The sequence below is a fragment of the Oncorhynchus clarkii genome, unplaced genomic scaffold, assembly GCF_045791955.1.
Source record: "Oncorhynchus clarkii lewisi isolate Uvic-CL-2024 unplaced genomic scaffold, UVic_Ocla_1.0 unplaced_contig_12911_pilon_pilon, whole genome shotgun sequence".
Taxonomy (NCBI): Eukaryota; Metazoa; Chordata; class Actinopteri; order Salmoniformes; family Salmonidae; genus Oncorhynchus; species Oncorhynchus clarkii.
Window position 1 is genome coordinate 12099 of NW_027259129.1, and position 27734 is coordinate 39832.

At 43.1% G+C, this 27734-nt stretch overlaps 1 protein-coding gene across 1 annotated transcript; it reads right to left on the reverse strand.

The window, feature by feature from the left end:
- Positions 1–403: 403 nt before the first annotated feature.
- Positions 404–27436, reverse strand: LOC139399578 (solute carrier organic anion transporter family member 1C1-like). The gene is made up of 14 exons (XM_071144940.1): positions 27278–27436; positions 16049–16190; positions 14815–14947; positions 14108–14229; positions 13123–13269; positions 12878–12976; positions 12123–12377; positions 11320–11484; positions 5632–5827; positions 5202–5367; positions 3861–4051; positions 3595–3659; positions 3396–3513; positions 404–638 (listed from the first exon to the last, which is right to left on the reverse strand). The coding sequence occupies exons 1-14, from the start codon at positions 27434–27436 to the stop codon at positions 404–406; spliced, it is 2193 nt and encodes a 730-aa protein (XP_071001041.1).
- Positions 27437–27734: the final 298 nt, after the last annotated feature.

Genomic DNA, 27734 nt, shown 5'->3' on the forward strand with positions numbered 1-27734 from the left:
ATATACTTTATGCTCTTCTCTCCTCGCTAAATCACTTGTATTCAGGGTGGAAAAATACCGTAAAAGGAGATGTCAGGGCATGTATTGGGTCAGTGGAGCAGGTACACAATGGTACGGAGTACCAGCGCAGGGTACTGACACCTTTCACAAAAATATTTGTTGAACATTCACCCCAAAAATAATTAACACTGGTACTGTCGAAAATGATTAGCGTTGTAGTGAACGGTGACAAGGAAAACATGGGCTTCTTAGACTGTTGGCTAACTTGCTAAACACAGTCTACTCCGACAGGGTTAACCCACTTGGGGGAGATCACAACTAGCTTTATGTAGGCAAAAGTTGCTCCCCCGACACCTGTTTCATTCTGTCTTGGAGTCGAGCTATGTTGAGATATTGAGGACCATCAAAGCCGTGTCTCCCTGTCAGGGTTACAGTCCAGCGCTCTTACAAACTGGTCAGAGTGGATAGAGTTGTTGCTTTCCTCTTTCCTGAGAGACTCGAACTCCATCTCTACATTCCCATTGGTCAATGCTATTTTCTCTTCCTGCTTGACGTGCCTCCTGAGTAGAGCGAAGCCCAGTATACACAGGAAGAAAGAGACAGTCCTTAGGCCCATAGTCAGACCTAGGTATACTACCCTAGAACAGAACAGAGGAGAGATTAAGGTTAGGGTTAGGGTCAGAGTTAGGGATAGGTTCAGAGTTAGGGATAGGGAAAGCCAGTATACACATGAAGCAAGAGATAGTAGCCTAGCGGTTAAGAGTTTTGGGCCTGTAACCGAAAGGTCCCTGGTTCGAATCCCTGCACAGTCAATGTGGAAAGATCTGCTGTTCTGCCCTTGAGCAAGGCAGTTAACCAACAAGAACTTCTTCTCGGGCGCTGATGACGTAGTTTAGGCAGCCCCCTGCATCTCTCGGAATCAGAGGGGTGGGTTAAACGCGGAAAAAACATGTCGGTTGAATGCATTCAGTTGTACAGCTGACTACAGTCGGTATCCCCTTTCCAGTCCTTAGGACCCGAGTCAGACCCAGGTATACTATCCTAGAACAGATCCAAGGAGAGAGTGAACCGGGGCGGCAGGTAGCGTTGGACTAGTAACCTAAAGGTTGGAAGATCGAATCCCCAAGCTGACAAGGTAAAAATCTGTCGTTCTGCCCCTGAACAAGGAAGTTAACCCACTGTTCATAGGCCGTCATTGAAAATAAGAATTTGTTCTTAACTGACTTGTCTGGTTAACAAATAAAAATCCTCAGAATAAACTAAAATAGGTTACACTTAACATGAAAGCGTTTGAAGTAGACTATTCTAAAGTAACACCTTACAATTAGTGTACATTAATGTTAACTGTTGCCCTAAAATAGAGCAGAGAGCATGAATACTAAAAGCATGGCACGGTAAAACAAGAATATAAGTATTTATAGCCTACATCATCATTCCGTTTAATTAAATTGTTTCATTTATCTTCATTTGGTTCCTCTGTAAGTGCTCTCACAGTTCACGGTTGTGTGGTTGTTGCTGACGATAATTAGTAAAAGTTGATCATATATATATATATGCAAGTTCAAATCCCAGAGCTAACAAGGTACAAATCTGTCGTTCTACCCCTGAACAGGCAGTTAACCCACTGTTCCTAGGCTGTCATTGAAAATAAGAATTTGTTCTTAACTGACTTGCCTAGTTAAATAAAGATAAAAAGTATATACACACACAGCCGTAACAGTTTGAACCGACACATGGCGTAATACTTGGCCTTGTATTAGTACAGTTCTGTGGTTAGTGCAGGCAATAGAACAGGCTATAGCCAACCATTGTACACTAATCTCTCTATTATAATTCTATGTACACTAATCTCTCTATTATAATTCTATGTACACTAATCTCTCTATTATAATTATCTCTATTATAATTCTATGTACACTATATCTTCAGACATTACCATGAGCTGAAGAAATGAATGTGGCAATTTTCTGAATTAATCAAACCACAGTTTAATTTATTTCATGCTCTCCAAACCTGTTTATGATTCATAAGTACTTTCCTAACCCTAAAATCTGAGAATTTTTCTAAAAATTGGTTCTGAAACGGAGAAGAATATGCATATATTTAGATGCCTTTCTTTCATTGATCGAACGAAATCGAACAACAGAGGTGTATTTAAAGGGATGGCCTTGAGATAAATGGACTGAAAATCCTATTGAATGAAAGCCACAAGAGATAATCTGTTGGCCATCAAGTGGGAGGGTTTTATGTTTTGATCGCTGGAGAAAAATGAAAAACCAGTCATATGGTATCAAACTGAAACAAATCAACATCCCACTGGGCACACACTGGTTGAATCAACGATGTTTCAACCTCATTTCAATTCAATTACGCTGAACCAACGTGGAATTATATATTGAATCATTTTTTTTCACAGTCAAATTTATAAAATACTGGCTTTATAACCTGCTAGAATGACATTCGGAGAGCCAAGCTATAGACTTCTTTAGCCATGCGTAAGAGACAGTACAGTGCCAAACCTACTGAGTTGATTTATGATTTGAATTATATGCATAGACTTTTAACTGAGGAAGAAGTCTGGGTACAAAAGCATTTCTGTGGAACCCAGCAGAACGGTATCCTAAAGGCGTCCCTTAGTCAGACTAAAAGGGAGATTGGCAGTCGTCATGTTATCAAACTTCGGTTATTGCCATAAATGATTATGCATAGGTTAATAACGCATTACTAACACTTGTCATCTTCTTTTGTTTTCTTGTTCTTTTCAAGTCCCTCACTCTCTTAGGAGCCTGAGGGAGGAAGTCAAACGCTCCAAATCCAACTCCAACGATCAGTAGTTCAATGGGACGGGTAATGGCAGGTAAGAGGGGGTAGAGTGTTCTTAGTGTGATTATAAATTCAGACCAGGGCCTTATGCCATGGAAGCAGATTACATAATCAGAGCCCATAAGTCTTGCAGGTGTGAACATACAAATTAATTGTGGGAATATTAAATAATGTTTTATTTTCTGTTCATTTCTAAGTCATTTCAAAGTTTCTATAATGTTGAACAGTATGGATTTGGATTCTAGCTTGAAATATACTTATTCATGTTACCATACCAGGACTTGTTGATTACTTTACATGTATAAAGAATGCATATGTTCGGGGTCAAGGGTCAAGAGGAACTAAGTGTGTTGAAAGTTACTGAGTGACATGGAAAGTTACTGAGTGAGACAAGCGGAAGGGCAGAAAATTCATATTCTGTTCAAATATTTTATTGTGCAATATGAATGTTCCTAAGGAGGGAGGCAACGGGCAACAGTGTAGTTTAAGTTCCTGATGAATACCAACTACAGAGAAGTGAATAGTGGAAGGCATAGTTTCCTAAGTCTGAATTGACCTCCTAGGTGTTTTACCTGTAGGCTGTTGTGTTGTAGATTCTACACGCTCCTCTTCTTCCGCATTTTGTGTTTCCCCACTTTAAACAGGTAGTGTCTATGACGGCTCCGAAGTAGATAGGTGCAGGGATGCCAGCTAAAATCAATCAATCAATCAATCAATCAATCATTGACTAACTCAATCAATCAGTCAACCGAGGACATAAGTAATACTCACCCAGGGTCCGGGTGGCCAACGTGTGGACTCCAAGAGCAAGGGATTTAAACTCAGGCTTAATGCACCTATAAAAAAATTATTAGGGAGTTAAGGGAAGTCCTTTAAGGCCAACTAAACTTAATCCTAACTGTTGTGATTAACTTGAACTTGAGTGACATCAAAGCATGATTTTTACAAAACGGTTTCTCCAAGTTGAACATGTTAAGATACAACCCATTTTGTATTGTAGCATTTCTCCAGGCCATCCACTAGATGGCCTCACTGACCTGATGAGAAGCATGAAGCCTGGCGTTCCCCCCAGAGAGATGATGAAGGAAGTGATGACAGACAAGAAGAGGAAGTAGGGGAACATTGTGTCACAGCTGTCTCTGATTGGACAGTGACCCAGGGAGGCAGTCAGGTTACTGGGCTGAGAACCTGCCCCTGTCACCGCCACACACCTGCACTGGTTAAACACCTGGAGGAGAGGACATGGGGAGGGATTACTGAGTAAAACATTACAATAATATGAGAGTCTGTACTAGTGGTCTGGGGAGTCTGTACTAGTGGTCTGGGGAGTCTGGACTAGCGGTCTGGGGAGTCTGGACTAGCTGTCAGGAGAGTCTGGACTAGAGGTCTGGGGAGTCTGGACTAGCAGTCAGGAGAGTCTGGACTAGCGGTCTGGACTAGCAGTCTGGGGAGTCTGGACTAGCGGTCAGGAGAGTCTGGACTAGCGGTCTGGACTAGCGGTCTGGACTAGCGGTCTAGGGAGTCTGCATAAGGTATGTCTAAGGAGTCTGGACTATTTTTTTATTTTACCTTTATTTAACTAGGCAAGTCAGTTTAGAACAAATTCTTATTTTCAATGATGGCCTAGGAACAGTGGGTTAACTGCCTGTTCAGGGGGCAGAACGACAGATTTGTACCTTGTCAGCTCGGGGGTTTGAACTTGCAACCTTCCGGTTACTAGTCCAACGCTCTAACCACTAGGCTACCCTGCTGCCCAACTAGTGGTGAGTACTACCTACTCTAGTCTACATAAGGCCCCTAGAGGCAGGAGTTCGATATATTTGTCTCCACCTGATGACTTCACATACACTGAGTATACCAAACATTAAGAACACCTTCCTAATATTGAGTTGCACCCCTCTCTTTTGCCCTCAGAACAGACTCAATTCATTGGGGCATTGAATCTACAAGGTGTCGAAAGTGTTGCTGGCTTAAGTGATGCTGGCTCATGTTGACTCCAATGCTTCCCACAGTTGTGTCAAGTTGGCTGGACGTCCTTTGGGTGGTGGACCATTCTTGATACACACAGGAAACTGTTGAGCGTGGAAAAACCCAGTAGCGTTGCAGTTCTTGACACAAACCGGTGGTCTTGTCCATTCACTCTCTGAATGGCACACAATCCATAGGTCTCAATCGTCGGAAGGCTTAATAGTCCATCTTCAACCCGTCTCCTCCTCTTCATCTACTCTGATTAAAGTGGATTTAACAAGTGACATCAGTAAGAGATAATAGCTTCCCACTGGATCCACCTGGTCAGTCTATGTCATGGAAAGAGCCGTTCTTAATGTTTTGTATAGTCCGTGTATAGGCCCAAGGGGAACGCTAGGATATCATCTCACCGTGTTTTTGCCTGCTCCGGTAGAGGATGTACAGCCAGCCAAACAGGGGGACACATAAGTGATCCCGTTCTCTCCACAGACAGGGTCCCAGTCACTCCCGGAGCACAGGCAACCGGAGTTACACTCAGAGAACAGAGATGGCTGCTGGTACGACAAACCCTCCACCCTGGACAAACACAGAGACGGATGCAGAAACGACTGAAAAGGTACAGTGTGTATTAGATTCTAGAAAGATCTGTCACAACATCAATGATCAGTTTTCACTCATTTACACAGACTGTTTTCTAGGTCAGTTCATAGCGACTCTGTTTTGACTGACATGTTTTTTTCTCTATTCTGAGTGACTAAGAATAGCTACTCGTTCCCAATAGAGTTTAGTTGAATACATAAAAGACGATGGGGGAGGTTTGTATCCAGCGTGGAGACTTACCCTGTGTATGACATGGTTATCCCAGCCACCTTGGCGTTGTCACAGCCCATGGCGAAGAAGAAGAGGGACAGGAAGTACCCCAGCAGGGAGGTCCCGAAGGCGAACTTAGCAGCTCCCATGACGCCCAGCTTGAACTTCTTCATGAGCACACCCCCTGAGAACATCCCCAGAGCCACTGCAGGGATGTTGACCATGCCTGTAGAGCAGAAATAGACGTCAGCCATGCATGCACAGCACATAGAGGGAAGTTGAAAGAACCGTTCTAATCGTAGTACAGCTCCCCTGAAGCAGTTTTGACGGTTAAGTGTCTTTCAAGGGCACAACGTCAGGCATCTACGATACTGATACCATCAACCCTCCGGTTGCCAGCTCATTCCCAAACAGATTTCCCCATGGGATCTCTACAGACATCATACAAACAACAAGTTTATACCACAGGAAGGGGAAGTGTGGGATTAGGGGTATAGCCAGGCCTGGCCCTTGGCATATGTGCCATAGGAGACCATTTAGGGCTACAGCTCCCCCCCCCCCCAAAAAAAATACATTTTTAGGAACTCAGCCAGGGTGTCAACTTACTGTTAAGAGTTAAAGACAATTATTTTTATTTTTTTCACCTTTATTTAACCAGGTAGGCCAGTTGAGAACAAGTTCTCATTTACAACTGCGACCTGGTCAAGATAAAGCAAAGCACTGCGACAAAAAACAACAGAGTTACACATGGGATAAACAAAAGTACAGTCAATAACAATAGAAAAGTCTATATACAGTGTGGAAATGGAGTAAGGACGTAAGGCAATAAATAGACCATAGTAGCGAAGTAATTACAATTTAGCAATGAACCTCGGAGTGGTATTTGTGCATGCTTGATCCGGGGAATGTGGTCAAAGGCTCCGTGTGGATGTTGTGATGCAATTACGAAGGCACGCGAAGACCAAATTGAGCTCCGTACTGCATCACCGTGCGCCTCCCAAATTTTGTAACAATGCGGAGGGCTCCATTTAGCTCTACATTGACATGATTGGTTGACGGTAGAGGGGGGCGGGAGGTCCCGAAAAAAAAAAAACACAAACTCACTTCCTTGACAACTTCCTTGACAACAGCTCTGCGCTGCTCCGCGAAGGTGAAAGAAGCCCTGACTTCTGCAGAGGCCGTATCACCTTAAATGCTGCATGGCCAATGCAGATGTCAGACTGACCTTTTAGAATACTAAAATACACAGCAGTTATTATCTCATGTCAGTCCCTGACAGTCACTCAATTAGCCCATTTCAGCTAACATTTGTTAGATTGGTAAGTTAGTCAAGCCAGCTATCTAAACTTGTAGTAAACAAGCCCAGGGTCCCCTGACCTCCAGGTGGTCTCCATTGATTTTGTTAGTCACTCACACTTACTGTAGATATTATGTTAACATGGCATGCATAAATCATGGCAAAATGTGTAGAATTGCGAGAATTTTTGCTTCTCATCTCTCATCCTCCACCCTCTCCATCTCTCTCACCCTCTCATCCTCTCACATCTCTCATCCTCCACCCACTTCGTCTCTCTCTCACCTCTCTCCCCTCCCCCTCTCTGTCTCTCTCTCTCTCACCCTCCCCCTCTGTCTCTCTCGCCCTCTCACATCTCTCATGCTCCACCCTCTCCGTCTCGCTCTCACCTCTCTCCCCTCCCCCTCTCTGTCTCTGTCTCTGTCTCTGTCTCAGTCTCTCTCTCTCTCTCTCTCTCTCTCTCTCTCTCTCTCTCGCTCTCTCCCTCATCCATTCTCTCCCTCCACCTCCTCTCATCTGTCTCTCTCCCTCCTCTCTCTCCCCATCCCCCCTTCACCCTCTCCCCTCCCTCTTCCCCCTCCATTCTCTCTCTTTCTCTCTCTCCTTTCCCTGCCTTCCCCTCCTCTCACCTCGCTCTCTCCTTCCTCTCTCCCACAGACATGCCGACAGCCAGATAGGCAAGCATACAGGCAGGAAGGCAGACACACAGTTTTAAAGTTTAAAGTCAATCTAACTTAAAAAATTGTAAAAAAAAATTACAATATCCTTTTCAGAATGAATTCAATAATTCATAATAATGGTCTTAGTTTCTAGAACTGCAAGACCATTGTGTCCAATGGAGGTCAAAAATGCTTTTGGGTCTATTGACTTTAAATTTTATATGCCGGGTTCCCTCCTGGGAACCCACTTTAATAAAGTCCTCAGGTTTTTACGTTGTTGTCACAGGAAGCTGAACCTCAACACAGGGCATCCCTATAAGGTTGTGTGCAAGGATGGTCAACTAGTTCAGTGCCGACGCAGTCAACGGGAGTGTCGTGGTTATGTGAGGACTGTAGACAATGCTTTTCTATGGAAGAAATGCCTTGTTCTCTTGAGAGACCGAGTTTTCACTGTGAAGAGTTAATTTCACATGGTCAGATGTAGGCTTGCGTTCATCGGGAGCGTCTGTTGAACGGTCCCATGTGTGAATATTGATTCTATTTCTCAACCGTTCTGCCGATGTCACTCAAAAGCACATTAACTCTAGGTCAGGTGAGGCCTACCCTTTTTTTAAATGTTTTTATGTCACCTTTGTTTAACTAGGCAAGTCAGTTAAGAACAAATTCTTATTTACAATGACGGCCTACCCCGGCCTAACACAGACGACAATGGGCCAATTGTGCGCCGCCCTAGAAGACCCACAATCACGGTCGGATGTGATACAGCCTGGATACAGAACCAGGGACTGTAGTGACGCCTCTTGCACTGAGATGCAGTGCCTTTGACCGCGGTGCCACTTGGGAGCCATGTAGAGGGGGAGGGGCAAATTAATGATTTATTCAATTGGATTAAGGCTAGGGTTATGTCTAGTGTTGAGGCCCTAACTTCATGTCCACTCAAAGCTCAACCCTAACGGTAACCCTAACACTAACTCTAACCCTAGATTCATGTCCACTCAAAGTTCAACCCTGCTCAACCCTAAACCTAACCTCATTCCTAACCCTAGCTTCATATCAACTTCCAGCTCAATTCTAAGCCAAACCCTAACCCTCGCTTCATCTCAACATCTTGGCTCAACCCAATTGGTTGTCTCTTATCTTCTCCCATTGACTGCTACTGAATGTATTGACATAAGCATCAATCTTGTGACACTCATCTTTTCCCATTAGTTGCAATGTATTGACATATTGTAAACATCAACACTGTGACATCTTTTCCCATTGACTGCAATGTATTGAGAAAAAACATCAGCTACTGTGACATTTGACCTTTTTTGCAAAAACGTGTCAGGATGACGTTTTCAGGCTCACAATGGGCTGTGCAAAATGTGTGGAATTACAGGAAATTAGCTGTAAAAACGGCAACAACAAAAAATGCCCCTAAAACGGCCCCATGGCAAAATGTGTGGAATTGCTGCAAACTTGTTTAAAAATGGCAGCATTTTCTCTATGCCCCATGGCAAAGTGTAGAATTGCACGAAATGAACTCTAAATCAAAAATCTCTCCACCGTCAAGATGGGGGCCACTAAAATGTTTTGCCAGCATGGTGGTGAGGGGTCCCCCAACTGAATTTTGCTTAGGTTCCCCAAAAGTTTAGAGCCGGGCTTGTCTATAGCCATTTTACAGGGAAAGATCTAGCACAACCCACTCTTCCTAGCTGGGATGGTGATTATGCCTGCAATACAATACTAACCTGACAACTCACAATAAATGATTCCGTTACTCTGTTGCTCGCTACATACTTTAGTCTGAAGTCGTTTGTGGTGAAGAGGGGCAAGAGAGGTGTTGTACAAAACAAATTCATCATCGATTGGATCATCTCTAACCCATCCGAGTATCAAAGCCAATGACGAACTTTCAAACCGGTGGTTTGCCCACGTGTGTTCTGAATCTGGACCAATCAGACAGCCCCAAAAATGTGTTCGCATTCGTTGAAGGGTCGGGGAGGTACTCAGATCCAGACTCATTGCAGAGAACAAAACTAATGTCCGTGGGTGCAGTGTAACATTTGGCAGGAGCAAGGAGTCTGGGTAGCCAGGCACGTACAATACAGACATCACAAGACAAAAGGGATCTTTCTCAATTATCATCTTTGTCTCATCACCTCCTCCTCATAAGGATCTTCTCCTCCAATAGGGTTGAGAAGCGGGCAAGGAGATAGGATGTGGCGAGTCACAGAAAGACGAATTGAGAAAGGACCCAGGTTCTTACAGAGGGGGAGGAAACTGTATTGGGAATCACTCACTGGGTTTTACAGTGAGGCAGAGATGCGACTGTATCTAGCGCAATCCTTCTTCCCAGAAGAGATCAAAGGAAGGAATAGCCTCATTCATATCAAAGTCGTTCATCCATATTTCATGTGAAGTGGTCATGAGAGATGAAAATGTCTTTGATGGTTGAAAGGACAGGGGGAATGCTGAATGTATTTCTGGCTGAGCCCCCAACCTCCTCTCCACTCCCTACTAAACCACTCTTCTCTAATTGAGTACAGAATAAAATCATATTATTATTATTATGTGGTCATCAACAGCACTTTAAATATAATTTAACTTGAATATAATTTAATATCAAGACCGGCTATTTATTATTTACATTATTCAATATTATTTTCTATTCATTTCAAGTCTATCTCGCTTTTACCGAGTCCCGTCTCATCATGCCAGTGTTTATTACAGAGAAGTCAGAGTCCGTCTCATCATGTCAGTGTTTATTACAGAGAAGTCAGAGTCTGTCTCATCATGTCAGTGTTTATTACAGAGAAGTCAGAGTCTGTCTTCTCATGTCAGTGTTTATTACAGAGAAGTCAGAGTCCGTCTCATCATGTCAGTGTTTATTACAGAGAAGTCAGAGTCCGTCTTCTCATGTCAGTGTTTATTACAGAGAAGTCAGAGTCTGTCTCATCATGTCAGTGTTTATTACAGAGAAGTCAGAGTCTGTCTCATCATGTCAGTGTTTATTACAGAGAAGTCAGAGTCCGTCTCATCATGTCAGTGTTTAATTACAGAGAAGTCAGAGTCCGTCTTCTCATGTCAGTGTTTAATTACAGAGAAGTCAGAGTCCGTCTTCTCATGTCAGTGTTTAATTACAGAGAAGTCAGAGTCCGTCTCATTATGTCAGTGTTTATTACAGAGAAGTCGGAGTCCGTCTTCTCATGTCAGTGATTATTACAGAGAAGTCAGAGTCCGTCTTCTCATGTCAGTGTTTATTACAGAGAAGTCGGAATCCGTCTTCTCATGTCAGTGTTTATTACAGAGAAGTCAGAGTCCGTCTTCTCATGTCAGTGTTTATTACAGAGAAGTCAGAGTCCGTCTCATCATGTCAGTGTTTAATACAGAGAAGTCAGAGTCCGTCTCATCATGTCAGTGTTTATTACAGAGAAGTCAGTCCGTCTTCTTATCTCAGTGTTTAATTACAGAGAAGTCAGAGTCCGTCTCATCATGTCAGTGTTTATTACAGAGAAGTCAGAGTCCGTCTTCTCATGTCAGTGTTTATTACAGAGAAGTCAGAGCTATCTTTCGAGCAGCTGTCTGTTTTTTTGTATGAAAGAACCATACTGCCATGGAAATATGGCTAAAAGACAGAACATGAAACTCTCCAGACAAAACCAGCTAACTGAAGAAAAAAAATGTATTACACCATTACACAATATTAGCAATGTTATTTTTTATGATGTATGATTTTAAAGACACATTAAACACATGATCATAAAACGATGCAGCACTCACCCATTAGGAAGTTGGCTTTTGATGCTGACTTTCCGTAATGTTGCTCAATGTATTTGGGCTTGTAGGTTACCATGCCGATGAGAGAGTTGAATTGAATAATAGTCACGCAGAGGTAGGTTATATAGACTGGACTTCCCAGTAGGCTCTTCAATGTTGGAACAAATTCTGTGAAAATACAACAACAAACAACAGCGATTATTGTTCCTTGTTTCGTACGGGTTTGGCCGTCATTTTAAATGAGAATTTGTTCTTAACTGACTTGCCTTGTTAAATAAAGGTAAAAAAATAGATAATGTACCATTCACCTCCGTATAAAACTGCATTGACATACAGATGGAAAGAGAATGAATAATGCTATTAGAGACGACCATATCTACTTCTTCAGAGGGCTCAGATAGTCCAGAGTGTACTCCCTGAGCCCTCTGAAGTAGAGCCCTCTTAGAAAAAAACGTGTTTTATCTAGAACCTAGGTTTCTTTGGCTGTGCCCATAGGAGAACCCTTTGAAGAACCCTTTTTGGATTCCAGGTAGAACCCCTTCCACTTTTGGGTTCTACACGGAACCCAAAAGGGTTCTACCTAGAACATAAAATGGTTCTTCAGAGGGTTCTCCTATGGGCACAGCCAAATAAACCTTCCGGAACACGTTTTTATGTTTAAGGGTGTAGTAGATCCTCTCCAATGCGTTACTGTATCCCCAACCTAATTTTACCCTGCCTGAAGTACACACTCATCTGATCATTAGGCCTGTACTCTATGTTGTTATGGGTCTTCTCAAAAGCCAGGCCAGGGGATATTAAGGTACCTTTAGCCATTTGATGGAAGTTGGCTGGTTCCTCTGGTCTAAACTTGTGTTCCATGGCTGAGGGAGAGTCCTTGATGAACCGAGTCTGTTCTGGGGTGAAGTTGGCATTAAGTTGCTTATCCACGGGAATAGGCAGCGACTTGGGCAGGAACCAGAAGGGTACAGCAGACATGAGGGTGATAGCCCCGGCTATGAGGTACCCCAGCCACCACGCCCCCACCCAGCGGGCATCGCCTGGGGTGATGGTGATAGTCTCTGGAGAAGGACAGGTGTATTAGGATCATATAACCAACAGGGTTGGGCTCAAAGCCATTTAGGATTCAGTTAAATCAGTATGTGAACAGAGAACAATCCAGGGTTTCCTATTCTCGGTCCTGAGTTGGTTAATTAGCTGTGTAGTGCCGGGGGGGGGGGGGGGGGGGGGGACCTGCTATAGAGCATAGTGCTAGCAACACCAACGGTCGTGAGTTCGATTTCCGCTGGGGCGTGACTGTAAGTATAGACGCGTGACTGTAAGTATAGACGCGTGACTGTAAGTATAGACGCGTGACTGTAAGTATAGACGCATGACTGTAAGTATAGACGCGTGACTGTAAGTATAGACGCGTGACTGGTAGTTGCTCTGGATAAAAGCGTCTGCAGTAGCAGCACCATGAGTATATAGCAACTGAACTGGATTTATGTCATTACGTAATGACACCACCGTGGCTGTATATACGACGCCAGTAATATGGTCGTTGTCTGAATCGACTCACCCATGTTCACGTATCCTATGTCAACGTATATCTTGGCACACAAGGATCCTAGTAAGTAGCCAAAGACGGGACCTATGATTGATATGGTCTGGACACAGCCTGAAACATTCAAACATAGAAAAGACACAAACTTAATTTAGCGACATGATAGATGACCTATCCTACTTTAAACCAATTATTCTGAAAGTTATAATGAATATATACGTTTTCTTTTTTTGTGAGACGGAAAAAACATGTTATCTTACTAATGTAAAGGGCTGCATTCTCAGACCTGGCGTAGTCGTCTATATAGGAGATTCCCAGCGGATGTACAGGAGTCTCTCCTATCCCTCTTAACACATTACCCAGGAACACATAGATCCACATAGACACACTGGACTCTTGCTCACAGCCTGTCATTTAGAAGAAAGAAAGAAAAAACATGCTTAAATACAGCATTAGATGCCACAATATCATAGTAGAATGTAATGATTTAATGGATGAAAAACCACCGGTCACAATTCCCTCCGTACCCCTCCCGTTGGTCTTAACCTATCGATGTTCTAGTATCCTGGACATCACCCAGTCTGAATTCCTTCCGTACCCGATAGGTTAAGACCAACGGGAAGTTGGTCTTAACCTATCGATGTTCTAGTATCCTGGACATCACCCAGTCTGAATTCCTTCCGTACCCTTCCCGTTGGTCTTAACCTATCGATGTTCTAGTATCCTGGACATCAGCCAGTCTGAATTCCCTCCTTACCCCTCCCATTGGTCTTAACCTATCAATGTTCTAGTATCCTGGACATCAGCCAGTCTGAATTCCTTCCGTACCCTTCCCGTTGGTCTTAACCTATCAATGTTCTAGTATCCTGGACATCAGCCAGTCTGAATTCCCTCCGTACCCCTCCCATTGGTCTTAACCTATCAATGTTCTAGTATCCTGGACATCAGCCAGTCTGAATTCCTTCCTTACCCCTCCCGTTGGTCTTAGCCTATCAATGTTCTAGTATCCTGGACATCAGCCAGTCTGAATTCCTTCCGTACAACCTCCCATTGGTCTTAACCCTTCAATGTTAGAAAATATGTAGGGTCTGAGTAGATATAAGCAGTGTAGTGTTGGAGCTCCCACTATATTACTTCTTCCATCTTACAGATCTACAAACAGTGAAGAGTTAGGGTCAAGGGGATGTGGTAGGGATTGAATTTGTACCGCATGTCTGTGTATATGGTTTAGTTACCATGTCTTACCTACAGACGGCAGTATAGAGGCCTTGTCACCTGCCTGTGTGGACTCAGCTGAGCTTGCTGGACATGGACCGAAGGTAGTGGTTGAATTCATGGACCCTCTAACTGACGATTGGAACTTATAGCTGAGTACAAAATACCAATGTGACTGTTAGGCTAGGCGATGGGTAAAGCATTCATTAGGTGTCATTAGATTTAAACGTGTAATTCCTCAACAAATAAAATAATCTAAACATTCATTTAAAAAAAAAGGAAAGCAGTATATTGGCCATAATTGTTTACTCCATGTGTAACTCTGTGTTGTCTGTTCACACTGCTATGCTTTATCTTGGCCAGGTCGCAGTTGCAAATGAGAACTTGTTCTCAACTAGCCTACCTGGTTAAATAAAGGTGTTCTCAACTAGTCTACCTGGTTAAATAAAGGTGAAATAAAAAATAAAATAAAATAAATCAAATTGCTACCCTTGATTTGTTATCCAACCCACGTCATGGTAATGTTACTGTCACGTCTGCTCGACTCCCAGCGTCTACAGCACAGTTACTTTGTCAGTGACGATAAATCTTTGTGCAACATGTTAACCTAAATTTAAGATTAAACTACTATCTCACTGTAAAAACACAACTGAAATGTGAGCCACCCTGCAAAACACAGGGAGGTCAATACATTCTCATGTTCTGACGACAAGTTGTGCACTCGTCTTACTACTTACCGTCCTAAAATAAAATGAGGCATGGCGATGAGGAACGTCCCAAACGACATCAGGACACATCCGATCGCTATGATCTTAGGTCGGTGAAGCTTGGCACCAAAATAACTCACAAAGGCTATCACCAATAGGTTACCTACAATACAGGGATGAGGGGAAGGGGTGGGGAAGGAGATATGGTTGGGCCCATTTGACAGTTACAGGGGGTCACACTTTCAGAACGGCAACACTATTGGACGTTTACATCTGAACCACAGATGTGATTCTGTTTTTATACCAGAGAAAATGTAGAGCGTCAGGATGTTATTCTGATATGACTTTATGATGGTCATTTAGCAGACACTTTTATCCAAAAGTGCTTACGGAACTATCAACATTGACAACGGCACATATAGTGTACCAAAAGCTGAAAGAAGGAGAGCCTCACACTCTAGGAGCTCAGATGCAATAATTGAATAGCCAACGTTTGGACAGACATGCTGTCTTCATCAGGTTATAATACAACTCTGATGTTAATCAATCACCTATACGCTCTAACACAGTGAGCCAAATGATCCAGCATGTGGACCTAATATTATGATATCTGCTTTAACAAAGAAGCCCTACTTTTGATGCAATTGTCAACGGAAAACGTACATCGCCAATAGAAACCCCAGCGACTGGCACTACAGACCAGGGTCATATGCTGACAATAAGAGCACTAGTGTAGCAGCATTCAACACCACTGATGCCTAGTAGAACTACAGGGCTAGAATGAACATAGGATAGGTATTAGCTCCATTAGCTCTTGAGGTTGTATTACACCACCCACCATTGATTAAAAAGAAGACACATTCGTTCAAAGGGAAGCTCATGAATTGGCATATAGTGTGTTGGTCCTACGATGACACGCACGGGAAGACGTAATCGTGGCTCATCCAACTGATGCACCCTAACATTTCCGTGAAACATACAGTATGAATAGCTAAGTCGGTAGAAGAAGAAGAGAAGGAGGAAGAAGAAGAAGAGGAGGAGGAAGAAGATAGAAGGAGGAAGAAGAAGAAGAAGCGAAGGAGGAAGAAGGAAGAAGAAGAGAAGGAGGAAGAAGAAGAAGAGAAGGAGGAGGAAGAAGAAGAAGAAGAGGAGGAAGAAGAAGAAGAGAAGGAGGAAGAAGGAAGAAGAATAAGAAACACGAACGCCTAGCTAGGTAGAGAAGCAAACAAAACATGTACTGTAGGTATGCGGGTACAGTATTTACCTATTTCAAAGCTCCCGTCGATAACACCTATTAAATAACTTGGGATATCAAATCTCCTCTCCAGCTGGGTTATCGTACTTTTCATGTAACTCCCAGACAAGGCCTTAGAGAAGTAGGCAAAGGACAGGGCAGCCAGGAACATCTAAAGAGATGGAGAAGAAGAAGAGAGAGAGAAAAAGAGGTCAACAAAATATTTTGTATTTATTTTACAACAAAATCAGACTAATAAGTGCCTGGTCTAAGAATGCAGAGTCCTCGCTCGTTGTTGATCTCCGTAGGCAGTCTTCACAAAAACAGGATTAAAAGAGGTCTTCAATCTCATGAGTCATAATCTCATGACTCTGACATATTCAGCCTCATGGCAATAACTCAGGACAGTTAATGGGAAACAGGTGAGTGTCAGCATCAGTCTCCGGACTACATTGTTAGGGATGAAAATTGATCGAGATGAAAATAGCCCAGCAGTGATCGGGGGGTGTTGTCATCAGTGAGATCCTTTCTTCAAAAGGCAGAGTTGGACACAAAGACCACCTCAGATAGACCAGGACATCTCTATTTCTGTCCATCAGAGAAGAAGCACAAAGACACTCATCTGAGTTATCAGTGGTTCAGTATGGCATACATCATTCATATTTCTATTCAAATATTTTCAACAGTAGCAACTTGACCTCAGATGTACTGTGTTTCTCTGAACGCTGACGATATGACACAAGCCTTGCGATGCAGAGATTCTGCTTCTGGGAAAATGTTTCCGGCAAAGTCGTAACTGAGACGTCACTTGAAATGATTTCCATGCCATTAATTTATGCTTTCATCAATGTCATTAACATACAGTATGTTGTCATCAACTTATGTTGATTCCTTAGCTTTTTACAATAAGACCTTTCTAAGTTCGGCCTGAGACAAATTACATTTCAGCAACAGTCTTCCTGGGAACGAGGCCAGTTCATTCATTCATTCATTTATTTATTCAATCATTCACATAGATAATGGAGAAGCTGTTTACAGATCCAGCAACACCTCAGATACCATTAGTCTGATGGGTCTAAATTGGTTGAATGAATGTATTAATTTCAAATCCAACACACACAACAGATCATTTAAAATTTTCCTCACACTAGTCCATCTCAGTCAGTCAGCCAAAATTGGAATGATGCGGGTGGATTTTAGAATACAGTCGTTACATCACTGAGTAATTAGGCTTGGTGGGTTGGGCAGGAGGGGACTTCAGTAGAATAGAATAGCCCCTTTGTTTCTGTAAAACGTTCAGCACCAAACTGGGTCACAGTTCAGAACAACACGATAGCTCATCATCGCCTCGCCCCATTGTTTTCCATTGAGGCTGTGTTTATTCTGATCTTTTTTTCCCCCCGCTAATTGGTCTTTTGACTAATCAGATCAGCTCTGAAAAATATCTGATGTAGCTTTCAGCTGAATACACGTAGGAGCTACAACATAAGGTACTGGGTTCTGCTGTCAAGGTATAGGGGTCCCCCACATTATGTCTCCAAGGCTGTGTTAACACAGGAAGCCCAATTATTATATTTTTACCACTAATTGGGTCATTTGACCGATCCCAGATATTTTCACCAATCTTTTTCAGAGTTGATCTGATTGGTCCAAATACAATTTAGTGAATAAATTATCCGAATTGGGCTGACTGTGTAAATGCAGTTTTACGCCAGAACATAGGCCAGACCTGGATTCAAATGATTGGAAATCTTGAAAATAATTTTGAGCGTTTGCTTTAGCCTTCCTGGTAGTGCCAGATGGGCAGGATTTTCTCATACATCTATTCTATTAATTCCAGTGCACCAGGCAAGCTCAATCAAGCCTCAATTGAGTATTTGAAATGATTTCTAATATTATTTGAACCCATGTGGGACAGAGGCCATGGGGAGACTTCCTGAGAAAGATTTGACCATGTATAAAAAGTCCAGATTCCCTGAATCTCACAAACTGAATTCCTAGGAGCTGTGATTTAGCTCATGTTATATGTCTGTGTGGCAACCCTGTGTGACTGGCTAGAATGCTTGCACATGACCATACCTTGATCTGGGGTCAAAGTAATACACTCAGGAAATTAACTTCCAGAACACAGCAGGCCTCAGCATCATAAATTAACATTTCACTTACATAAATCTTGAAATTAATTGTTTGTACTTTTAATAATGTAAAAAAAAAAAAAAATTCCATCATCCTCCAAGAGTTTCTGAATCTCTTTTCTACTCCATGAAATTGTGTCATACTTAATGGAACACCGATTTGACAGTTGTAAGAGTTAAAATGTAAAATACTGAAAATGAGGATAAAAGTACATGCACATTTTCTTCACTTTTATAAAATAAATTAAAAGGAAACAAAATACACTGAGAAACCGTGACCGAGTCTACAAGCTCAATCAGAGTACATCCCAAATACACTGAGAAACCGTGACCGAGTCTACAAGCTCAATCAGAGTACATCCCAAATACACTGAGAAACCGTGACCGAGTCTACAAGCTCAATCAGAGTACATCCCAAATACACTGAGAAACCGTGACCGAGTCTACAAGCTCAATCAGAGTACATCCCAAATACACTGAGAAACCGTGACCGAGTCTACAAGCTCAATCAGAGTACATCCCAAATACACTGAGAAACCGTGACCGAGTCTACAAGCTCAATCAGAGTACATCCCAAATACACTGAGAAACCGTGACCGAGTCTACAAGCTCAATCAGAGTACATCCCAAATACACTGAGAAACCGTGACCGAGTCTACAAGCTCAATCAGAGTACATCCCGGCGTGACAGGCGGCTCTGGCGGCTCCTGGCTGACTGACGGCTCTGGCGGCTCAGGACAGTCTGGCGGCTCAGGACAGACTGGCGGCTCAGGACAGACTGGCGGCTCAGGACAGACTGGCGGCTCTGGCGGCTCAGGACAGACTGGCGGCTCAGGACAGACGGGAGACTCTGGCGGCTCAGGACAGACGGGAGACTCTGGCGGCGCTGGAGAGGAGGAAGGCTCTAGCAGCGCTGGACAGGCGGAAACACCTGCAGGCAGAAGACGGAGAGACAGCCTGGTGCGTGGAGCTGGATAGATCGGACCGTGCAGGCGCACTGGAGCTCTTGAGCACCGAGCCTGCCCAACCTTACCTGGTTGAATGCTCCCCGTAGCCAGGCCAGTGTGGCGAGGTGGAATAGCCCGCACTGGGCTGTGCTGGCGAACCGGGGACACCATGCGTAAGGCTGGTGCCATGTAAGCCGGCCCGAGGAGACGCACTGGAGACCAGATGCGTAAAGCCGGCTTCATGGCACCTGGCTCGATGCCCACTCTAGCCCGGCCGGTACGATGTACCGCACCGGGCTATGCACACGCACTGGGGAAACTGTCCGCTCCACCGCAAAACACGGTGTCTGCCCGGTCCCTCTCTCTCTCTCTCCGGTAAGCACGGGAAGTTGCCGTAGGTCTCCTACCTGAACTCGCCACACACCCTGTGTGCCCCCTCCCAATACATTTTTGGGGCTGCCTCTCGGGCTTCCAGCTGCGCTGCCGTGCTAGCTCTTCATAATGCCGCCTCTCTGCTTTCGCTGCCTCCAGCTCTGCTTTGGGGAGGCGATATTCCCCTGGCTGTTTCCAGGGTCCTTTACCGTCCAGAATCTCCTCCCAAGTCCAGTTCTCCAAATAACGCTGCCTCTCCTGCTGCTGCTGCCTGTTACCACACTGCTTAGTCCTCTGGTAGTGGGTGTTTCTGTAACGATATTCTTCGTCTGAGTTCATGATGATTTTTAATAGAAACAAACTGAACACTGCAATACAAAACAATAAACGATGTGAAGAAAACGAAAACCGAAACAGTACCGTGTGGCCAAAATACTAACACGGAAACAAACACCCACAAAACTCAGGAGGAAAAAAGGCTACCTAAGTATGATTCTCAATCAGAGACAACTAACGACACCTGCCTCTGATTGAGAACCATACTAGGCAGAACACAAAAAACAACATAGAAAAACAAACAGACTGCCCACCCCAACTCACGCCCTGACCATACAAAAACAAAGACAAAACAAAGGAACTAAGGTCAGAACGTGACAGAGCATCAAATCAAATCAAATCAAATCAAATTTATTTATATAGCCCTTCGTACATCAGCTGATATCTCAAAGTGCTGTACAGAAACCCAGCCTAAAACCCCAAACAGCAAGCAATGCAGGTGTAGAAGCACGGTGGCTAGGAAAAACTCCCTAGAAAGGCCAAAACCTAGGAAGAAACCTAGAGAGGAACCAGGCTATGTGGGGTGGCCAGTCCTCTTCTGGCTGTGCCGGGAAGAAGCATAGCACGTCAACCTTGCTACCCACAGACCGTTGAGACATTTTTTTTTTACAATATTATTTTTGAGGGTTAAAGCTTGCATTCAACTGCCACTCCCTGTTACACACATCAAGTCACACGGAGATGTATTGATTTAAAAGCGTTCCCCCTGTCACACGGAGATGTATGGCTGATTTAAAACCTGTTGGGGCTAGGGGGGCACAAGGAGATGTATGGCGGATTTAAAACCTGTTGGGGCTAGGGGGGCACAAGGAGATGTATGGCCGATTTAAAACCTGTTGGGGCTAGGGGGGCACAAGGAGATGTATGGCTGATTTAAAACCTGTTGGGGCTAGGGGGGCACAAGGAGATGTATGGCCGATTTAAAACCTGTTGGGGCTAGGGGGGCACAAGGAGATGTATGGCTGATTTAAAACCTGTTGGGGCTAGGGGGGCACAAGGAGATGTATGGCTGATTTAAAACCTGTTGGGGCTAGGGGGGCACAAGGAGATGTATGGCTGATTTAAAACCTGTTGGGGCTAGGGGGGCACAAGGAGATGTATGGCGGATTTAAGAAGAAATCATCAACCCTGTTACTTCATCTGGTACTTAATAGGCACTTACTATAGTAATTTAACCTCTTGAAATCTGTCGTTCTGCCCCTGAACAGGCAGTTAACCCACTGTTCCTAGGCCGTCATTGAAAATAAGAATTTGTTCTTAACTGACTTGCCTGGTTAAATAAAGGTAAAATAAAAAATAAAAAAATGGGAAAGCATATATTTGTATTAAGTTGAATATGTGCTCTTCATGAAAGAAGAAACAATGATTTAATTCATGGATTTGTCCAGTAAATTACAATACCCAAAAGAGAATAATTTAATGACCCTGTAGCTGATGTGGCACTGGGAAGTAGTTAGCTGTGTGCGCAGTGCAGTAGTAGGGTCCATCGCACAAGACCTAGAAGTACTGTAGCCCAAGACATAGAAACGCCTGGGCTTTTCTGGGTCACTGGTGTTGACGGTGCTGCTTGACATACGTAAATACATGCCATTTAGCAGAAGCTTTTAGCAACTTACTTTTTTTCGTATGGGTGGCCATTGGACCCACCACCCTGGCGTTGCATCAGGCTCTCGCAAACTGAGCAACACAGGACCATGAAGGTCCCTTGTTTGAGCCCAGATCAGGACAAGGACAGGCCCTAAACTCTGTTACAGTAAGTCACTTGCTGCTGAGGGCTACCTCACTCATTTTACAGATACAGTGCTTTTTTATACACTGTGTAAAGCTAATGCACAGTAAAGTCGTCATCTGCTGCACTAATCATATACCAAGACAACTACTGTACACACACAGTACACAAGCTACTGGCAAACAGTACACAGACATACAAACAGTCTCTCTCTCTCTCTCTCTCTCTCTCTCTCACACACACACACACACACACACACACACACACACACACACACACACACACACACACACACACACACACACACACACACACACACACACACACACACACACACACACACACACACACACACAGCAGCCCTGGGTCAGGACATTTTTTTCCCACTTTATAATACCCTGCAGGGTATGGGGGAGGGAGGGGGGTTGCAGTTCAAAGGGCACTAAGGGCTAAGTGTTGAGGGCCCATAGTGAGCATTTCTCCTTTGCTAAGATAATCCATCCACCTGACAGGTGTTGCATTTCAAGTAGCTGAATAAACAGCATAATCATTACATAGGTGCACCTTGTACTGGGGAAAATAAAAGGCCACTATAAAATGTGCAGTTTTGAGACACACAACACAATGCCACAGATGTCTCAATTTACATGCTGACTGCAGGAATGTCCACCAGAGCTGTACATGCTGATCACCTTTGAGAGACGTGTCGCGCTGCATGAGGCAAATGGTGGTCACATCAGATAATGACTTTGTCGTCCCCTTATGCTATAGTTAGTACATCTCAATTGTCAGAAGAAACCACATTTGTTTAACCAAGTCAGCCATATTTTTTTAAAGGCGGTAAATGAGGCGTTTCGCTGTCAGACAAGGCTCCGCTGATAACCAGTGTTAAGGTGTTGAGAATCTGCTGTTGGGACAGCTTTATGTAGGCCCTAACAGTTTAATGGGCACCGTTTGTCACTGTTATAGTGCAATTAATGTATTGTTCAGTGTTGTGTTGTGGCTTTGCTGGCATGAATCCCACATTACACATTTGTTTGCCCCACCAAGATTTACAGGCTAAAATCACCACTGTGTGGTTACACTCTTATTTTTTTTTACCTTTATTTAACTAGGCAAGTCAGTTAAGAACAAATTCTTATTTTCAATGATGGCCTAGGAACAGTGGGTTAACTGCCTGTTCAGGGGCAGAACGACAACAACAACAACAACAACCTTGTCAGCTCGGGGGTTTGAACTTGCAACCTTCCGGTTGCTAGTCCGACGCTCTAACCACTAGGCTACCCTGCCTCCCCTCCACTCTAACCACTAGGCTACCTGCCGCCCCTCCACTATAACCACTAGGCTACCTGCCGCCCCTCCACTCTAACCACTAGGCTACCTGCCGCCCCTCCACTCTAACCACTAGGCTACCTGCCGCCCCTCCACTCTAACCACTAGGCTACCTGCCGCCCCTCCACTCTAACCACTAGGCTACCTGCCGCCCATCCACTCTAACCACTAGGCTACCTGCCGCCCCTCCACTCTAACCACTAGGCTACCTGCCGCCCCTCCACTCTAACCACTAGGCTACCTGCCGCCCCTCCACTCTAACCACTAGGCTACCTGCCGCCCCTCCACTCTAACCACTAGGCTACCTGCCACCCCTCCACTCTAACCACTAGGCTACCTGCCGCCCCTCCACTCTAACCACTAGGCTACCTGCCGCCCCACCACTCTAACCACTAGGCTACCTGCCGCCCCACCACTCTAACCACTAGGCTACCTGCCGCCCCTCCACTCTAACCACTACGCTACCTGCCGCCCCTCCACTCTAACCACTAGGCTACCTGCCACCCCCCACTCTAACCACTAGGCTACCCTGCCGCCCCTCCACTCTAACCACTAGGCTACCTGCCGCCCCTCCACTCTAACCACTAGGCTACCTGCCGCCCCTCCACTCTAACCACTAGGCTACCCTGCCGCCTATTGAAAAGTAACCTGTCATAAAGAGTTATTTGGATGAATGACTGTCCTGATAAGAGAATCCCTTTGGGTTACAGGTAGAACCTTTTCACCAAAAGGTTAGTAATGGGGGTGTTTTCGTGGGTGAAAGGGTTTTACCTGGAAGGGAGAAGACTAAACAAGTGTTTAACCTGGAAACTAAACAGTGTTTTACCTGGAGACTAAACAGTGTTTTACCTGGAGACTAAACAGTGTTTTACCTGGAGACTAAACAGTGTTTTACCTGGAGACTAAACCGTGTTTTACCTGGAAACTAAACAGTGTTTTACCTGGAAACTAAACAGTGTTTTACCTGGAAACTAAACAGTGTTTAACCTGGAAACTAAACAGTGTTTAACCTGGAAACTAAACCGTGTTTAACCTGGAAACTAAACAGTGTTTTACCTGGAAACTAAACAGTGTTTTACCTGGAGACTAAACAGTATTTTACCTGGAAACTAAACAGTGGAAACTAAACAGTGTTTTACCTTGAAACTAAACAGTGTTTTACCTGGAGACTAAACAGTATTTTACCTGGAAACTAAACAGTGTTTTACCTGGAAACTAAACAGTGGAAACTAAACAGTGTTTTACCTGGAAACTAAACAGTGGAAACTAAACAGTGTTTTACCTGGAAACTAAACAGTGGAAACTAAACAGTGTTTTACCTGGAAACTAAACAGTGTTTTACCTGGAAACTAAACAGTGTTTTACCTGGAGACTAAACAGTGTTTTACCTGGAAACTAAACAGTGTTTTACCTGGAAACTAAACAGTGTTTTACCTGGAAACTAAACAGTGTTTTACCTGGAGACTAAACAGTGTTTTACCTGGAAACTAAACAGTGTTTTACCTGGAAACTAAACAGTGGAAACTAAACAGTGTTTTACCTGGAAACTAAACAGTGTTTTACCTGGAAACTAAACAGTGTTTTACCTGGAAACTAAACAGTGGAAACTAAACAGTGTTTTACCTGGAAACTAAACAGTGGAAACTAAACAGTGTTTAACCTGGAAACTAAACAGTGTTTTACCTGGAAACTAAACAGTGGAAACTAAACAGTGTTTTACCTGGAAACTAAACAGTGGAAACTAAACAGTGTTTTACCTGGAAACTAAACAGTGGAAACTAAACAGTGTTTAACCTGGAAACTAAACAGTGTTTTACCTGGAAACTAAACAGTGGAAACTAAACAGTGTTTTACCTGGAAACTAAACAGTGGAAACTAAACAGTGTTTTACCTGGAAACTAAACAGTGTTTAACCTGGAAACTAAACAGTGTTTTACCTGGAAACTAAACAGTGGAAACTAAACAGTGTTTAACCTGGAAACTAAACAGTGTTTTACCTGGAAACTAAACAGTGTTTTACCTGGAAACTAAACAGTGTTTTACCTGGAAACTAAACAGTGTTTTTACCTGGAAACTAAACAGTGTTTTACCTGGAAACTAAACAGTGTTTTTACCTGGAAACTAAACAGTGTTTTACCTGGAAACTAAACAGTGTTTTACCTGGAAACTAAACAGTGTTTTACCTGGAAACTAAACAGTGTTTTACCTGGAAACTAAACAGTGTTTTACCTGGAAACTAAACAGTGTTTTACCTGGAAACTAAACAGTGGAAACTAAACAGTGTTTAACCTGGAAACTAAACAGTGGAAACTAAACAGTGTTTAACCTGGAAACTAAACAGTGTTTAACCTGGAAACTAAACAGTGTTTTACCTGGAAACTAAACAGTGTTTTACCTGGAAACTAAACAGTGTTTTACCTGGAAACTAAACAGTGTTTTACCTGGAAACTAAACAGTGTTTTACCTGGAAACTAAACAGTGTTTTACCTGGAAACTAAACAGTGTTTTACCTGGAAACTAAACAGTGTTTAACCTGGAAACTAAACAGTGTTTTACCTGGAGACTAAACAGTGTTTTACCTGGAAACTAAACAGTGTTTTACCTGGAAACTAAACAGTGGAAACTAAACAGTGTTTTACCTGGAAACTAAACAGTGGAAACTAAACAGTGTTTTACCTGGAAACTAAACAGTGTTTTACCTGGAAACTAAACAGTGTTTTACCTGGAAACTAAACAGTGTTTAACCTGGAAACTAAACAGTATTTTACCTTGAAACTAAACAGTGTTTAACCTGGAAACTAAACAGTGTTTTACCTGGAAACTAAACAGTGTTTTACCTGGAAACTAAACAGTGGAAACTAAACAGTGTTTTACCTGGAAACTAAACAGTGGAAACTAAACAGTGTTTAACCTGGAAACTAAACAGTGGAAACTAAACAGTGTTTAACCTGGAAACTAAACAGTGTTTAACCTGGAAACTAAACAGTGTTTAACCTGGAAACTAAACAGTGTTTTACCTGGAAACTAAACAGTGTTTAACCTGGAAACTAAACAGTGGAAACTAAACAGTGTTTAACCTGGAAACTAAACAGTGTTTAACCTGGAAACTAAACAGTGTTTAACCTGGAAACTAAACAGTGTTTTACCTGGAAACTAAACAGTGTTTTACCTGGAAACTAAACAGTGTTTCACCTGGAAACTAAACAGTGGAAACTAAACAGTGTTTTACCTGGAAACTAAACAGTGTTTAACCTGGAAACTAAACAGTCTTTTACCTTGAAACTAAACAGTGTTTAACCTGGAAACTAAACAGTGTTTAACCTGGAAACTAAACAGTATTTTACCTTGAAACTAAACAGTGTTTAACCTGGAAACTAAACAGTGTTTTACCTGGAAACTAAACAGTGTTTTACCTGGAAACTAAACAGTGTTTAACCTGGAAACTAAACAGTGTTTTACCTGGAAACTAAACAGTGTTTTACCTGGAAACTAAACAGTGTTTAACCTGGAAACTAAACAGTGTTTAACCTGGAAACTAAACAGTGTTTTACCTGGAAACTAAACAGTGTTTAACCTGGAAACTAAACAGTCTTTTACCTTGAAACTAAACAGTGGAAACTAAACAGTGTTTTACCTGGAAACTAAACAGTGTTTAACCTGGAAACTAAACAGTGTTTTACCTGGAAACTAAACAGTGGAAACTAAACAGTGTTTTACCTGGAAACTAAACAGTGGACACTAAACAGTGTTTAACCTGGAAACTAAACAGTGTTTTACCTGGAAACTAAACAGTGTTTTACCTGGAAACTAAACAGTGTTTTACCTGGAAACTAAACAGTGTTTTACCTGGAAACTAAACAGTGTTTTACCTGGAAACTAAACAGTGTTTTACCTGGAAACTAAACAGTGTTTTACCTGGAAACTAAACAGTGTTTAACCTGGAAACTAAACAGTGTTTTACCTGGAAACTAAACAGTGTTTAACCTGGAAACTAAACAGTGTTTTACCTGGAAACTAAACAGTGTTTAACCTGGAAACTAAACAGTGTTTTACCTGGAAACTAAACAGTGTTTTACCTGGAAACTAAACAGTGTTTAACCTGGAAACTAAACAGTGTTTTACCTGGAAACTAAACAGTGTTTTCCTACAGCCGAGGAACCCTTTACAAACCCTTTTTGAAGAGTGTTTATGCGACAGAATAATTCATCCTAGAACTCTACCAGACAGACAGACGGACGGACGGACAGACAGACGGACGGACGGACGAACAGAACAGAACAGAGTAGGATCAGTTCTGCCTTTTAGATCTTAAAGAATATGTTTATATGAATAACAGGGACCTGATCCTAGATCGGTACAGGGTTTTAATTTCCCATGAGGTGGTCTGAGAAGAGACCAGCACTGTTACCTTCAGACTGGAGCAACTGGACCTCTGCATCCCTGAAGATGATGGGGTAGAGGAGACGTCGTCTGGGATCCACCTCGCCTTAGATGGAACCTCCATCTTTCTAAGGAAGATAATAGTTTCTTCAGGTGAAGGAGTTTCTCTGTTGTAATCTTTCGTCATTGGTTCAAGTCACACCTGTTGGAAGATATTATTTTCCAAAGAAAGTAAATTACTGTCTACAGGCATCATCTAAAAATATGGGATTATATGGTGCCTTTCTTTTCCACTTGTTTAGATGGAGGCTGGAGAAATGAAATGAGACTCACACTTCATCAGCCAAATGACATTTACACGGGGAGGACAGACTGTTGGGTCACGGAGGAGAGAGGATGGAGGACAGACTGTTGGGTCACGGAGGAGAGAGGATGGTGGACAGACTGTTGGGTCACGGAGGAGAGAGGATGGAGGACGGTGGACA

Excerpts from the sequence above, each read along its gene's own strand:
- LOC139399578 (XM_071144940.1), bottom strand. The coding sequence starts at position 27,436 with ATGACGAAAGATTACAACAGAGAAACTCCTTCACCTGAAGAAACTATT. Across the intron at positions 5,828-11,319 it reads AAAAGCCAACTTCCTAATGG|GCATGGTCAACATCCCTGCA; the intron begins GTGAGTGCTGCA and ends TCTGCTCTACAG. Across the intron at positions 5,368-5,631 it reads ATAACCATGTCATACACAGG|GGTGGAGGGTTTGTCGTACC; the intron begins GTAAGTCTCCAC and ends GTGTTTGTCCAG.